At 42.5% G+C, this 15,956-nt stretch overlaps 1 protein-coding gene across 1 annotated transcript in view; it reads right to left on the bottom strand.

Annotated features, from left to right (window-relative positions):
• Positions 1–15,717, bottom strand: part of TRPM6 (transient receptor potential cation channel subfamily M member 6) — a 106,906-nt gene extending 91,189 nt beyond the window's left edge. The window contains exons 1-4 of the mRNA XM_074994068.1: positions 15,643–15,717; positions 8,345–8,424; positions 5,843–5,881; positions 346–526 (exon numbers count right to left, since the gene is read on the bottom strand). Coding sequence (XP_074850169.1) covers positions 346–526; positions 5,843–5,881; positions 8,345–8,424; positions 15,643–15,660 — 318 coding nt within the window. The 5' untranslated portion in view covers positions 15,661–15,717. The remainder of the gene's footprint in view (positions 1–345; positions 527–5,842; positions 5,882–8,344; positions 8,425–15,642) is intronic.
• Between the last annotated feature and the right edge of the window lie 239 nt (positions 15,718–15,956).

The raw sequence follows: 15,956 nt of genomic DNA, 5'->3' as shown, positions 1-15,956 counted from the left end.
CGATTTCTCCTGCCGTGTTAGAGAGGGTGACACCTTTAAAATGACAATTCTATGGCTTTTTAAAAAAATCAAATGACAGCTGCCTTGGCTCACTCTCTCTCATTAACATGGCCGCAGTATGAGATTTTACTGCATTATGCTCCCAGAGTAACAATGTAATCTGAAGGCACTATAGAAACTTGGGCCCCTTTGAATTTGGACTGCTTTCTTGTTTGAACCAAAGAGTCTGAGGTTCACCCAGTGCTAATTTTAACTTGTCCAGTTTCTTTAGCATTAGAATAGTTAAAAAAATCATGTTAATCCAGCATTGTTAAAATTAAGTAAAATTGTAGCTGATAGGCAAACCTTGGCGTAGTAAGTGTGATCGCCATCTTGGAAATTGACTGTTCCAAATGAGTCAGTTGGGCTTGCACATGTATGCTTTTGGACAGACCATTCTTCATTCTCCCCCCGTCTGATGATCTGGTAGAGAGGCAAACTATAATCTATCCCAGGATGGTCTCCAATAAGCCGTCCACAGCAACACCTCAAATTAGAAGTAAAATCATTCATTATGTAGCTTATCCCAAATACCACTTCCAAAATCTGCAAAGGTGGCACCTCATCACACAGTAATCTGCCATCAAATGAAAACCACTAATAAGGATAAAGAGACATGGACTAAACACACCCATCCACTCTGATTCATATGCCAGAAAAACTGTAGCAGCCACCTCTGAGTCTTATCTCTTTGTCACAATTTGCAAATGCTTGTATAGCTTGCTAGGTCCATCAGCTATTATTGAACTAGAATGAAAACTGAATTTCAGGCTTGCTAAGGCTCAACCTTTTGGATTTCTGGATCCCAGTTAAGATGGATGATGATGAATTTATTTGTATTGTAGTTGCCCTAAGGAGCCCCAGTCAATGACTAGTGAGACAGCATTAAGACAGGGGCTCCCCTTTAACAAGATAGAGATCAAGAATAATCTATACGCAGTAAAATTCCTTTAATCCGGCATGTCTGCGACTGGACAGAGGCTGAATTAGCAAATTTTCCAGACTATTGGACCCCCATGCCCTAGTTCAAACCCCCCGTCGTGGCTCACTACCCCCACACCCAGCAGCAGCTCACCACTCCTGCGCATCCCCAGCTTCTTCTCTAACCTGCGCTCCTGCAGCTTCACCACCCCTGCACAACCCCAGCTTGTTCTCTACCCCACGCTTCTCAGCTTCACCACCCCCGCAGGCCCCAGCTCCAATCCCTGCACGCTCCACTTCAACTGCACCCCTTGGCCCCCCTGCAGCCCCAGCCCACCCCAGGCTCAACCCCTCTTCCTGCCTTCCACAGCCCCAACCCACCACTCAAGCCCCCCACTTTATGCGAATTTTGAGGTATGCATATCTCAGGGGACTACTGTATGTCAGACCATCAAATTTTGCTGGATTGTCTCTGTAAATGGGACTATTTTTGCAAGATGCTGGACCATCAGGATTTCCAGACCATCAGATGCTGGATTAAAGGAATTTTACGGTATTAGTTTATTTCTTGACAGCTACTTCAATGAATGTAACAAAGTACATCCACTGAAGTAAAATGTTAATGAGACAGCAGAATTACATTTGGCATCGAAAACAAGGAGCAGAGTGCATTACTTTATTGCTATTTAACAACTCCCTCGTCTCTCCTTCTAGCTTAATTCATTAATACATCTGGCATCTTTTCTGAGATGATTTCATATATAGAAATATTTTTGTGATATTCTAAAATCAGCCATGCCCTTGGCAATGTTCTCTCTCTGAGCCTGTCTATTTCTATAGGGGAAATTCTGGCCAGTCTACCACTATTAAAACAGAACACTATATTTAATGCCCTAAAAACGATGATGAGCAAACCAGCTAGTCAAAAGGACAAACTATTCTGAATTCTAATTCTTTCAAGTCAAATGGAGATGTTAAAGATTCAGATTGCTTTGATATATCTGAATCCAGAAAGCTCCCACTATATCCCTTAATTTTTGCCCCTACCCAAAAACCTTCCCCTCCAGCTTCTCCTCCTTGATAGTACCCTCCTAACACCAAACTTTATCACTCAACAAATTCTTGAGCACCCGTGAAACAGACGACATGCAACTTAAAATCAATAGCTGATTGAAACGCCAGGGTAAGAACTTCACCTGCAAAATCCCACAAAGGGATTAAAGTTAAGAGGTTTATGGAAGTCTCCCAAAGAGATAGGGAAACTTGCAAGAGGAGCCCTGTGCAAATACAAAATTTGAATTTGTATCCAAGGTATACAGATATCTGCAGATTTGCAAGATTATACTTGTGAGAAGCTGAACATGGGATGTTGGGGCTTTAGAACTAAGTTCCATTGCAAAAAGGAAGGATGGCTGAAGAGGAGACCTGGCAGGGGTTGGAATGGATAGTTCAAACAAGTATCTCCAATTTTTGCCACTTATCTGAGCCAAACACCCAAATATTTTAAGGTTTACTCAACACTACAAAAAGCAAATTTTAAAATTATTACAAATGGGGATGGTTTACTAGAGAGAGGAAAAATAGCTACAAAAAGAAGCAGAGGTATCAAACATAATGAGCAAGAATAAAACGTGATAAAAGATTTTTAAAAAAGCTAACCAAAGTGAAGGAGAAAACAGTAATAAGAGAAAATATGAAAACAAATATAGAACTGAAAAAAAGTTTAAATGATTGCTGACTCTCTGTTCTAAGATTTCGAAAAGAGAAAAGAAATCACCTTAGGCACTGTATTTAAAATAGCAGTGCTATTCTCCACAAGAACAGGGCAATTTTACAGAAAACTAAGGATAATTGCAACTGCTTGTAGATTCTGAGAAAGTTGACATGCAGACTTCCTGGTCTCCCTAACAGATTGATGGCATCATACCTTTGAAATAACCATTCCGTTTTAAACTTCTCTTTTTAGACTGTGACAGGCCAAGTACCATCTGAGGGAAGTCATGTTTGAAATGTGTAACTAGTAACTAGGCATTTCCTCACATAATACTCTGATTAAACAAATTACTGAGCTGGGGAAAAGAGTTGCCACCAAGAGAATATAAGGCTATCACATCTAAACCCTAATACATTGTATTCAGTATATCAAGGTCATTATTTATGAAGGCACTTTTTGGCCCATGGAAGCTGCTTAGTTGTACCTGCATTCAAACTCTTTGATATAAACAAAAGTTACAAGCAAATAAAATTTGAGCCATACAGTATCCTAGCAATGGGGATGGGTGGATCAGTTTGGAGAAATGAAAACCTCACATAGATACTGAATAAACTACAATTTGAACCTCTGTAGTCCGGCACTCTGTCCGTAATCTGGCATGATATTCGTTAGACGGACAACCACTTATCATGGGTGTGGCCAAGTGTTCCGTGGTCCCAGAAAGGTTGTTCACAGCCATCAGTCCTGGATCTGCGTTCTGTGCTATTACAGGTTCAATCTCTTAAATCTGGTATTCTCTCATCCTGCAATATCCCTGATCCAGCATGACTATGGATGTTGGAGGACTAGGGAGCCCCCTGACTGGGACAGGACCTGCATCAGCAGGGCAGAGGCTAGGGCCATAGCACTGGCCAGCAGCCTGGCTCGGGCCAGAAACCCTGATGAAGCCCCCACCGAGCCCCCACATGAAGAGGAAGGAAGCTGGGGAGCAGAAGTCAGCAGGCCCCGGTGGCTGGGGAGCTGGCCAGGGAGCAGCGGGGCTGGGAAGCCAGGAAGCTGGCCAGGTAACTGTGGGCCAGGAGCTGGCCAGGGAGCTGTGGAGCTGGGATGCCATGAGCCAAGGAGCCATAGGGCAGAAGCTGCCAGGGAACCATGGAGCTGGGGGGTAGGGGGAAGTCTGGAAAGTGGCTGGGGCTGGTGGCCAGCAGAGGAGCTCCAAGGGCATTGACCTCCCCTGGTCCGGCAAAATCCCTCATCTGTGACTGCTCTGACCCTGAGGGTATGAGACCAGGGAGGTGCAACCTGTATTTAGCCATAATTTACCCCTAAATGTCTCCTAAGAGCCTGGTAAGCAGTGGAAGTGTTGGCAATGTGCAAGATAATATTGACTCCCGTTGTGTGGCAAATTCTCTAATCCAGCACTGATCAGGTCCTGCGAGGCTGGACAAGGGAGGTTCAACAGGTAGTACACACAATAGAGAAGTGAAGAGTTGCAGAAATGTAACCAGCTTCACTATTGCTTGCACAATGATGCTTGATTAAAACTCAGAAGGTTAAGGAGGATTCAAAGCTTGAAGAACAAAGACTAAAACATAATAGCTTGGAAGAGGTTTGGCAATGAGGGAGTTTGGAAGATGCTAATGAGGTGCCAGCATGAATATGCAGGGTCTCGTTAGCATAATGGCATCCGTGCACAATCCGAAAGTGCTGCTTTTGCAACTCACGCTGCCCGTGCAAACAGGAGCCTTTCAAAAGTACCCCCATGGACTTCAGAAGCCCCCTTATTCTCATTTGGTTTTTGGAAGAAGAGGATTTCGAAGTCCAAGGGGTCCTTTCAAAGGCCCCTGTCTACACAGGTGGTGTGCATTCTGAAAGCAGCACTTTCAGATAGAGTGCAGCTGCCATTATGCCAATGAAGCACTGCATATTCATGGCAGTGCCTCCTTAGCATCTTCCAAGATAAGAAAAGTAGGTTCCACAGATGAATGCTACAATTGCCTAGGTTAGACAGACAGACATGCTATGATAGGTCAGTCACTAGCTATATACTAATCAGCCCCTACTCTGCTTTACCTATACCATTTTAAATGTAAAACTCTGCTATACCTTCACTTCTGCTCTGTGCCCCCCTCCAGATCTTGAAGTGAAACACCCACAAGGGGCTGAGGAAAATCTAGGACCTAGCAGATTTCTAACAATAAAGAATAATCAAAAACCATCAACTTGAACAGCTGTCCATTTATGGAAGAGCTCTTAAACAGTGAGCAGGCCTGTTGCCCATAGAAACCACTTTTCCAAGTCTAAACTTCAAGTTGGTGGGAACTAAGCCAGGCATCACTTGAAGAAAGACATGAAGCCCCCGCAGAAGGCTCATTTGATGGAGGGGACATGAATTTCATAAAAGGCCAAGTTCTGTTCTTAGTAGGGTCTTGATATCCAGGTACCCAGGTGCCCACTCAGACAAGACTCAGCAGATGGAAAGAGAATGCACAAGAATCCTGGATTTCCTGGAAGAGCACAGCCTATAACCACAATGGATCTCAGGAAGAGGTGAAGAAACTGAGGCACAATCATGCATGCAAGGCTTTTTTCTATAGCTCATTGACCTTTAACCCAGAGTACTCACAAGGATGGAGCTGTGGATAACCAGGAAAACTTGGGGTCTAGGGCAGCTACTGTCCTATGCCCTGAGAAGGGAGACCTGGAGCTGTGATTTTGTCTCTCATGAGTGTATCTAAGAGCCAGACCTGGAGACAGTGCCTGAATTCTGCATGGATTAGTAAATTTAAAAGCATATAAGGTCCAAACGTTTGGATCCAACACAGAATGCCAGGGAGCATCCAGAAGGCAGCATAAATCAGGGCTGTAAATGAGCCACTGTCATGCTGTTGTTTGCAAGTGGATGCTGTTCAAAACCCGTATCAGCCTTTCCAATGCATTTAGTAACATTGGTAATTATAGTCACAATTAAGCTATTTCAATTTGATCAGCAGCTATTTGCAGAGTCACGCTATTCATTATTTGCAAATATCTGTACAGCCACCAGCACTCATTAAAATGTTTACAAACTTTTAATGTTCCTTCTGAGACCACACCATAAACAACTCAATTTGCAAAGTCAGTTGCCTAAACTACAAGCCCAGTATTTACTCATATCAAAGGTCTTACCTGATTAAGTTCTGGCATATTTGGCATCCTGCAGGACATCTGGAGGAATATGTATCAGTAAAACATAAGGTATTATTACATACTAGAAAACATTTGAGTCATCGAATGTATTAAATGCTGGTTAATAAAAAGACATAAAATCGTTAAGAAATGCAATTGCAACTTGTGTATTTCTATGTTCCTCTGAAGATGCATTCCAAAAACTCAGTGTTTTATTTAGAATTTTCACTGTTACCCTATTATATAATCCTTACAAGACATTAAACAGTTAGTTTCTTGAGCACTGAGATGCTTTAATCTTATACAAATTATTGAGCTCAATACAGGGGTAACTGGGTGAAATCAAATGGCCTGTGACATATAGGAGGTCAGACTACATAATCTAATGGTTACTTCTGGCCCTAAACTCCATGAACCATGTATTATTGTTGTTTATTAAGCACCTTCAATGTACTCAGAGCAATATGGTCACAGGACAATCCCCAAGAAGATTACAACTGTGGGACCTGATCCTACAGGCATTATTTAGGCAAAGCTATGACTTAATTTAGTCATAAAGCTTGCAAGTTAAAAAAAATAATTTATTAGGTGAGCTTTCATGGGACAGACCCACTTCTTCAGAAGTGGGTCTGTCCCATGAAAGCTCACCTAATAAATTATTTTGTTAGTCTTTAAAGTGCTACTTTACTGCTTTTAAGTGTAAAAAGGTTTTTTCTATTTCTCAAATGTGGATTTGAACCTTTTTATTTCTGACTCTTTTCAGAGTTCTGTGGAAGAACAAAATGACTCAGCTCACTCGTCCAGAGAGCTGTTGATAGGAACACTATTAGCAGTAGCTTTGCTTCTTCTATTTGGAACAAGTTCTACCTTACTGTTTGAACTGAGAAAGCAAAACAGCAGTCATGTAGCACTTCAAAGATTAACAAGGTGAATTTATTAGGCGATGAGCTTTTGTGGGACAAAACCACTTTTTCAGATCTACAGAATTTCCAACCCAGACCCAAATATATGCCACAGAGGTCCAACAAAAATTGCAATAAAAACTGACATCAAATACATGAACTGAAGGAGCAGAGGGGAGGGGTTGGGGGATTTTAAGTGTCTTGCCGGAGATCATTACAGACATCAAAAGAAGTGAAGCAGTCCTTGTAATGCGTGAGATGGTATGAACAGAGACAACAATTACCTCACACATCACAAGGACTGTGTCCCTTCCTTTGATGTTTGTAATGATCTCAGGCAAGACACTTAACATCCTCCCCCCCTCCCCTCCTTGTACTTATAAATGTCAGTCTGTATTGGAAATTAGATTGATTTGCAGAAGTGGGTCTGCCCCACAAAGCTCATCACTTAATAAATCATTTTGTTAGTCTTTAAAGTGCTACATGACTGCTGGTTTGCTTTGTTACAATACAGACTAAGGTGGCTACCTCTCTGTTATGTTTGAACTGAGGTCATTTTTTGGAATAGGATGGAGAATTTCCATGTACCAGTAGTTCGATTCTGTGAACCGCATCACACTTCTCCCGCTCATGGTCTCTTTCACCTGGAGGCCAGGTAGGGTGACTATATCTCCCCCACCCAAATATGGGCCAAGAGGAATGATGCTGTCCTGACCAAAACGGGACAGATGGTCAGCCTACCTGGGAGTCAGGAGGTGGCTTCCCTATGGGGGCTGTCACCCTCCCAGTGAAGCTCCCAGCTCCCGCAGCTGGGGGAAGTGACAGCAGCTCGGTTCCCGCAGCTGAGGGAAGCTGGGGAGCAGCCGCACTGCTGTGTGGGTCCGGGTCCAGCTCCAGCTCCCCTCACAGGGGGAAAGTTAGGGGGCGGCTGTGCCACAGCTAGGGAACCAGGGGAAGCTGGGGGTGTGGTAGCCGCAGCTGGGTCTGGCTCCCCCAGCCGAGGGAAGCTGGGGGGCAGCCACCTGAAAATACCGGGCAATTAGCCCCTTTGACAAAATAAATTGTGACATCATCCTGGTATCCCAAATATGACACTGTCCCAACGAAACTGGGACAGATGGTCACCCTAAGGCTAGGCCACATTTTCAGTTACCAGACTTAAGAGCTACATGTCAAAGTTCAGAAGGGTCAACAGCTTTAAGTTTTGATATTCAAACAAACAGTGGGGCTGTCATCGCCTTGCAAGTGTTGCTTGAACTGTCTATGAAACAATTAATGAATGATGTGGCATCTCTACCCCAGTTACGTGACTTTTACTAGCCATTATAAGGTGATATCTCTAACAACATCACATGAACAAAAAAGTTGTTAACCCTTTTCTACATATAATAGCAACTATTGTACAGTATCTGCACCTTCCTTAATATTTAATGAAATACTGGTGCAATCTTCTAAATGCATGGCTACAGTGGACATGCAACACTCATGTAAATGTGGCATTGTAAAGAACAGCATCCAAAGTCTTCTATGGTAGCCCTATAATACCTGTTGATTCTCTTTAAAATGGAACAAAAAAAAAGGCCAAAACCCACAATGATACCTGTGAGGGTCTTTTGAGCTGGGTATGACTTTTGCACACTCTCTTTTACTGAAAACTCCTTCGATCCAGGATTTCTGGGACTGAAAAATAATACCAAAATATTATTACAGTCCTGTTCCTCAGAAAGTAAAATAAACAATCTCTGTGTAATTTCTACAGTGCTGGACATGCAAAAGTTTTCAGAATGCTTTACACAATGGTACGTATGCCGTGTGGCCGTACGTAGTAGTGTCAGGTCCTGGGTATCAGAGAGACTATGTTAGGTGAAGCAATATATTTTGTGGGACCAACAGAAGTAATTCCCTTACCATCTTTGTCTCTCTGTTACACAATGATGTCAGGAAACCAAAATACCTCTCAATATTATCAATGAGCCCAAGCCAGAACCATGCATCAGAACAACTCCACTGCCCTACTCCCAAACCTAGAGAGGTTCTGTCTAAACCTGAAATCGATAGTTTGGGTCTATTTCTTTTTAATATATGTGAAAGTTCATAGAAGGGAGGCTTAAGGCTTACTTACAGCAGATGAAATATCTAGGCCAACCCAGAATTGGGATGAGATAAGAAACAAATCTGCTCCATCACTAGCCACACATTAGGAGCAGGATATCTTACTGAATCTGTGGTAAGCCTGGAAAGGTGCATTTTTGAATAATCTTTATAACCTTCTCTGAAAGACAGAAGTGAAATTTCTTATTTTATGTATGTTAAGCATTGCAGTTACCCCAGTTAAACATTCACGGATATGAAATTACAGCACGCTGCTGAAAAAGGGCCTCTCCAGGGAGTTCATCCAACCTTTACTGAAGTTTCCCAGAGTCTTTCCATTGGATAAGGTCCCTAGCGAAGGGCTACAGAATAAAGTTAGATATGTGCTGTGCTGGGTTTTATTTTTTCCAATCACCTGATTTATGATAAGACCATATAATAATCATCATCATCTCATGACAAATATCATTCTTCAATCACTTTGCCTTTGTACTTCTTGTTCCTTATCTGCACAATACTTATCTTAGCAATAAAATGTTCAGGGTAATGATCTGTCTTTGTACTTACAGTATTTGTAAAAGGGCCTATCACACTAAGAGCTATGTCAAATAGTGATATATAAAAACAAATGAGAATGTGAGTATTTTGATTAGTAGAGTATACCATTGGAAGCCTTATTGGCAGAGTTCTCTTATAACGAAATAAACTGAAGAGGTTTATCTCAGTTAAGCACCATGTTTTCCTCAGGCAAATATTCTTTTTAATTTGCCTCCAAATCTTTGAATATTATTCTAAACACAAATCGATGGCTGTTGGTTTGACTGATATACAGAACACAAGAGCTGTGTAAACACATACAAAAGGTCCCCATTTGATTCTCAGTGAAAGCAATGGGAACCTTTCCCTTTGGTATTATTAATAACTAAAACCAGGAACTTACTAATATTAGAATCTGTAAGAAAATAGATTTCTTGTATTGATGTGTTTGCATATTTGTCCAGGAACTGCTGCATCTAACTGAGGCTAGTTATACTTCAGAAAGGTGCTGAATAAGGAAGATGATTCTCAGAGTTTGAGAGAAGCTCAGAGAAACACAGGAATATTAATAACCTTACATTTATTGACTACAAACTATACAAAGAAGCCATAGAAATGCAGTTCAGGTGAAATGTTGAAAAGGAGGTGCACAGACTAGGTAATTATTTGATAGCAGGTTTTGTACATGCAGTTCTCAGAAACCATTTGGACACATTCCTATTAGGAACCATTACTTCTTTATGCATCTCAAACAACTGCATACTAATTTCTTGAGCAGTGAAGCAAAAAATTGAATCAACACCCTTCTAACACTTGGGAATTCCAAAATCCACCACTGTTGTCCGTAAAAAAACAGTAAGCCTACCAAAAGTGGCAGAGAACGGTATGTCCATTAATTTTACTCATGGCCTTGAGGAAGAACTCATTTTACTCAACTCGTTAATTAAAACTACAAAGTCAGAGTGACCCAACAGCTCCTTGATCACTGTTGTAATATAAAACCTGAGAGATCTAGGCTCAATTTCTTGCTCCCCAACGGACAACACCTGGAATCCCTGACAAGCCACCACAGGAAGAAAATTGCAGACTATGTCTACACTGCACAGCTTTAGCAACAATGCTGTGTCAGCACAAACTTATCTAAAAAGATCACTTTGTGTGAACAACGTTTAATACTTCCACCCCAATGAGCAGGTTTTGCCTAATTAGCAGGAAAGGGTTGCATTCACATTTTCACTTGTCAGAGCAAAACTTTGTCATTCATGGGGGAGGGGAAAGCTTAAGCACTCAAGAATGGTATAAATTAGGCATGCCCTAAGAGAAATAGGAGTTTCTCAATGACACAATATTAAGGGCAACACAGCAAGTTATCTTGATGCCAAGGAAAGATAGGACAAATGGTAAGAGTTCCATAAGGCTTCACCAGCAGCTCTTTAATGACCTGACAATCAAAAAGAAATCCCAGAAAACACAGGAACATGGACAAATTGCTATGGATGATACACAAGGATAGCCCGTGCAACTACAGACAATATGAGTGACATCCAGAAAGGGACGAAAGGCAGTAAGGAAAGGTTTTATATATTATATTAGGAGCAAGAGAAAGATGGGTTCCACACTGGTCAATTTTTATAACAACTTGGATTATAAAGTGAAGAAAATGTTTATAAAACTGGTAGGAGTTACCAAGCTGCAAGAGGTGGTAAGCATTTTCAAGGACAGGCTTCCAATTCAAAGGAAGAACTAGTGTGAAATCAACAAAAAAAAAAACCCACTAAAAACAAGTACTATACTATTCTTAGAAAAGAAAAAAAAATCAACACACATCCAAAATTGAGAATAACTGCCTCGGCAGTAGTACTGCAGAGAAGGATCTGGGGTTGATAGTGGATAATATATTGAGTATCAGCCAACAATGTAATACACTTGCAAAAAAAAAAACCCTAATATTTTGGGGGGTGTTATCAGGGCGGTTATGTCTAAGACCAGGGTGGCAACTGTTCCTCTCTACCCAACGCTGGTGAGGCCTTGCTGAAGTATTATGGCCACTTTTGGAAGCCAAGCTTTAGAAAAGACGTAGATAAACTGGAGAGGGTTCACAGCAGAGCAGCAGAACTGATCAGAGATATAAAAACTGACATATCAGAAAAGGGTCAAAAAAAACTAGACATGTTTTATCTTGAAGAAAACACTAAGGGGGAAACTGCTACAAGATTTCAATATGTTAAAGATGGTGGTGATCAACAGTTCTCCATGACTACGGTTACACTAGGGAGCTTTGCTGACAAAAGAACGTTTGGCACTTTGCCTAAGCCCAAAGATTGGTCCAATGAAAGATATTACCTCACCCACCTTATCAATCCACATACTGCACTAGACTGACCCCAGACAGCCTCTATTTTTCTAAATATAAAACAGTTACAAGGACCTCGACAATAGTCCCTTATCAGTGAGCAAGACCATTGGACAAACTCAGTGTCAAACCCCTACTAGTGTATTAGCTGCTTGCCATGCTACTGTAGCTGTGCCAGTCCCACAACTTCAGAAAGATAAAGTTGGTGAGGTAATATGCTTTCCTGGACCACTCCTGTTAATGAGAAAGACATGTTTTTAAGTTCAGGCAGAGCTTTTCTTCAGGCCTGGAAAATGTACTCAAAGCATTACAGCTAAATAAGAGGTAGAAGAGAGTGTTTAGGATAGTACATATTTCAAGAAAACATTCAAGGTGAAGTGGCCTGTCAGTATTCAGTGCTCTAGAAGAGGTATACACCACATTAGTATAAAGTCGTGTAGTGGAGGCACAGACCACCTACTTGAACCATGAGAAAAAATTTAACAGCTTCCATTTTCGCTGCATCCAGACAACTATGAATATCAACTGGCAAGATAAGTTTCAAATGCAGATGTCCTGTCAAGATCTGGCATACCCAGCCTCACAGTGATCCTCAACAGCAGAAGACAACGATGGTTTGGTCATGTGAGAAGAATGGGCGACGAACGTCTTCCCAAAGAAATCCTCTTTGGTGAACTGTCATGTGGGTTGGGAACAAGAGGAGGACCAAAGCTAATATTCAAGGACACATGCAAAAGTGCAAAGAAAAAAATCCAGCATTGATCCAAAATCCTGGGAATCCACATCCACAGATTAAAATACCTGGCAACGATTACTACAACAGGACACATCATCCTTCAATGGTATAAGTGCAAGCCATGCAAAAGAACTCATCTTAGAAGGAAAAGCTTTCAGACTCAAGAATTCAGAAACAGACTGACATGCGGTTTTTGCAATCAACCGTGCAAATCTAGTATTGGATGGATAAGCCATTAGAAAAGCTGCAGACTCAAATACTGACCACACATCCTCACCACTGCTGCTAACCATTGTCTCTCAAGAAGAAAAGGGGCCATGGGCAGATGCTGATCATCGTACTAGAGATGACGTGTCTGCAGATTTTTCCATCTGTTTCTGTGGCATGGTCTGGGTTGCTTTAAATTGGCATGTCTTGGACTTTACAGAGCTTGCTTCTATAAACATTAAAGTGACATACTCAGACTTTTCCACTGGTGACAAGCTTCATGAGGGAGCTGTCAGCCCACAACCTGTATGCAATAATCTTGTGATTCCTGTGGGGTGAGGCCCCCCAGTTTGAGAACCCATGTTAGAAAGGTTTGGGGTGCTGGTTGAAGGCCACAAGGGAAACTTCAGGAAAGATATCTTTCAGGATGTGAAAACAACAAGTTCTGTGGCACCTTATACACTGATATTTTGGAGCATAAGTGTTTGTGGGCAAAGACCTGCTTCATCAGATGCAATGTAGTGGAGATTCCGGAGGTCTAATTATTTCAGGATGTGATCCACATCAAGTACACCTTGTAATTGTCCAGTGATACCCCACGTAGATTTCAGAGTGAGGTGGCAGGTGACAATCGCAGGTGGGCAGTTGAAGAGGGTTTTATTTCAGTATTGAGGCAGGTTCACTTGATGTATGGTGGCCCATTCCATGATGTGATTTACTTCTCTGGGTGAAGTGCCCTTGTTTGGTAATGGCAATTTTAAGTGTGTAAAAGTGGGTATGCTGGACTTCCTCTTCAGAAAATATTCTGTGACGTCTGAAAGCCTTGTCAATAACAAATTGCTTGGTGTGTTTGAGCTGGTTATAGGATCTGTGAAAGTAGGTGTGGTGATATGGGGGGTTCTGCTGTCAGATTCCTTGTTGAACCTGATTGCAATATCTAGGATGTTGAACTAACAGGAGAGGGTTTTAGAGAGAGTTTAATGGCTGGCTTGGAGTTATGGTGGAAATCTATAAAGTTTAACAATGTGACAAGTGGCAAATGACCTCAATTGCCATTATGTGAATCTTTATCGCTTCAGATAAACACAGGAGGTTCTCAGGTTGTTGTAATATACCACAAGAAATTCAAAAGGAATCCAGTAAAATGATTTGAAAACACCAAATGTTTTTTCCATTAGAAATAAACCAACAATTCCCATCTTAGAAGCCTAAAAGTTAGGTCCTTAAAGCCATATTTAGACACCTGACTACAATAATTGTAGAGGTGCTGAGCACTACAACTCCCATTGATTTCCATGGGAGCTGTACTGCACAGCATTACTGATAATCAGCCCTCTTTTAGGTGCCCAGATACGGATATAGTGGACTAATTTTAGAGACTGAAGATGTAAAGAGTTGTCCCTATTTTTGTTGGTGTTTCAGGTGATTTTATAATACTTTTAAAATTATATGCACACGGGATTGTTTGAACAAAAACAGATTTTCACTTCAGAGACATTTCATCTTAGCAGCTATAAACAATCCTGAATTTCACGAATTGATTCTGCTTTGCATCCTGTTTTGCAATAGATCACAATCGATATCCCTTCAGTTGGGTCTGCGTAGTATGTCACCAACTCGTGATTTCACCACAAACTGCAGGATTTGTGTTTTTCTTAAAGTCATAGATGATGGGATCACGTAACTAATCTCTTATTTCCAAATGTCATTTCTAGAAATCACAGCTGCACAGAACCTAATGGTTCAAACAAAAAAACCCCAACATGCCAGAAGACAATATTTTATATATTCGTATAGTGTAAAAATCACAAGATTTTTGGTGCCTGACTCAGGATATTTGAATCTACTGTAAAGTACTCGTGTAATGATTTTGCTTGAGGCCTGTAACTACTACTGCAACACTACATATTAAATAAAATTAAATTAGAAAATGGGGCTCTTATGGTACCAGTCCATATCTACACAAACAACTGCACTCATTAGCACCAAACCATAAAACAAAATCATTTAAAAACCTGTGAAAAGTGACCAGATTTAAATAGTTCTGCCTTTAATGCACACCCAAGGAGCCCATTCTCTCCCCCGGGGGCCTTTTTCCACATTCAAGCCAAATGTGTGGCTGGCTACAGATGAATGTAAACAAGCCGTCCTGTAGAACCTTAAAGACTAACACTATATATACTCGCTAATGAGGTTTTTGTGGCTCAGGCCCACTTCTTCAGATTTCAAGATTGTTAGTGATTCGGGTGCTGCACTACCGCTTGGTGTTTGTTTGTTTGAAGCTACAGGACTGTTTTTTTTGTTTTGTGAAGGCTACCCTTTGGAGATAGATGAATGTGACAAAAACAACAAGAAATCCTGTGGCACCTTATAGACTAACAGACATTTTGGAGCATAAGCTTTTGCAGGCAAAGACCCGCTTCTGACCTGCCAGAGGACTTCTTGTTGTTTTTGAAGATACAGACTAACTCTGCTACCTCTCTGATGAATGTGACAGTTACTCATTAAGCACATCAGGCGTCTTATCTAAAGGCCTTGCGGATCCATTAGGTCAAGTGCTGTCCGCCCCTTAGTCAGAGGGTGTCCCCATGGGACTCAAAGGGAGTTTTCTTTGATGAAAGGCTGAATTTCTCCAGAATCCCCTCCGCTCTGTCCTTGCCATCTTGGCCAAGGGACGGCTGGAGAATCCCCTCTCTCAGCCCCGGGGTTGAGCAGGGGAAAGGCCCAGCCAGAGTCCCCGCTCGCAGCACCTCGCTGCCTGGAGCGACGCCCAGCGGCACCAAAGCAAACCAAGCGAGGCTGGACCGGCGCACCCACTCCCCTCCTGCGGCTGCCCAGGGGCTGCTGCGCGTAAGAGGGTTCCAAGCCGCGAGCCCAGGGGAGGGAGACGACGCTGCAGCCCCAGCGGCTCAGACAGGGGAGGTCCACCCCCTCGCGTGTCCCCTCCTCCCCCACGAGGCGGCGCTTGCTTTACCATCAGCTGCTCTTCCATCACCTGCGGCTCCCTCCTGCGCGCCCGCGGCTGGGTTTGCGGACCTCTGGGCTCACGCCCCGCTGAGAGCCCTCCCCGCCCGCACGCCGAGCCGAGCCGCGAGCAGAGGAGGTCGCTCCAGGCGGGCATCTCCATCTCCTCCGGCTGGGCTCCATGCAGACGTGATCCTTGGACCACCGCTGGCGAGGGGGTTAATGTTCCACTTCCCTCGTCAGTGACTCCTGCTCGCTTTATGGCTCATCAGGTGGCGCTGCAGGGCTCTCCCGGAGCAACCTGGGGCTCATTCGCCCAGCAGT

This window comes from Carettochelys insculpta, chromosome 5, assembly GCF_033958435.1.
Source record: "Carettochelys insculpta isolate YL-2023 chromosome 5, ASM3395843v1, whole genome shotgun sequence".
Lineage (NCBI taxonomy): Eukaryota > Metazoa > Chordata > Testudines > Carettochelyidae > Carettochelys > Carettochelys insculpta.
This window is presented reverse-complemented; position numbering and strand designations above follow the sequence as displayed.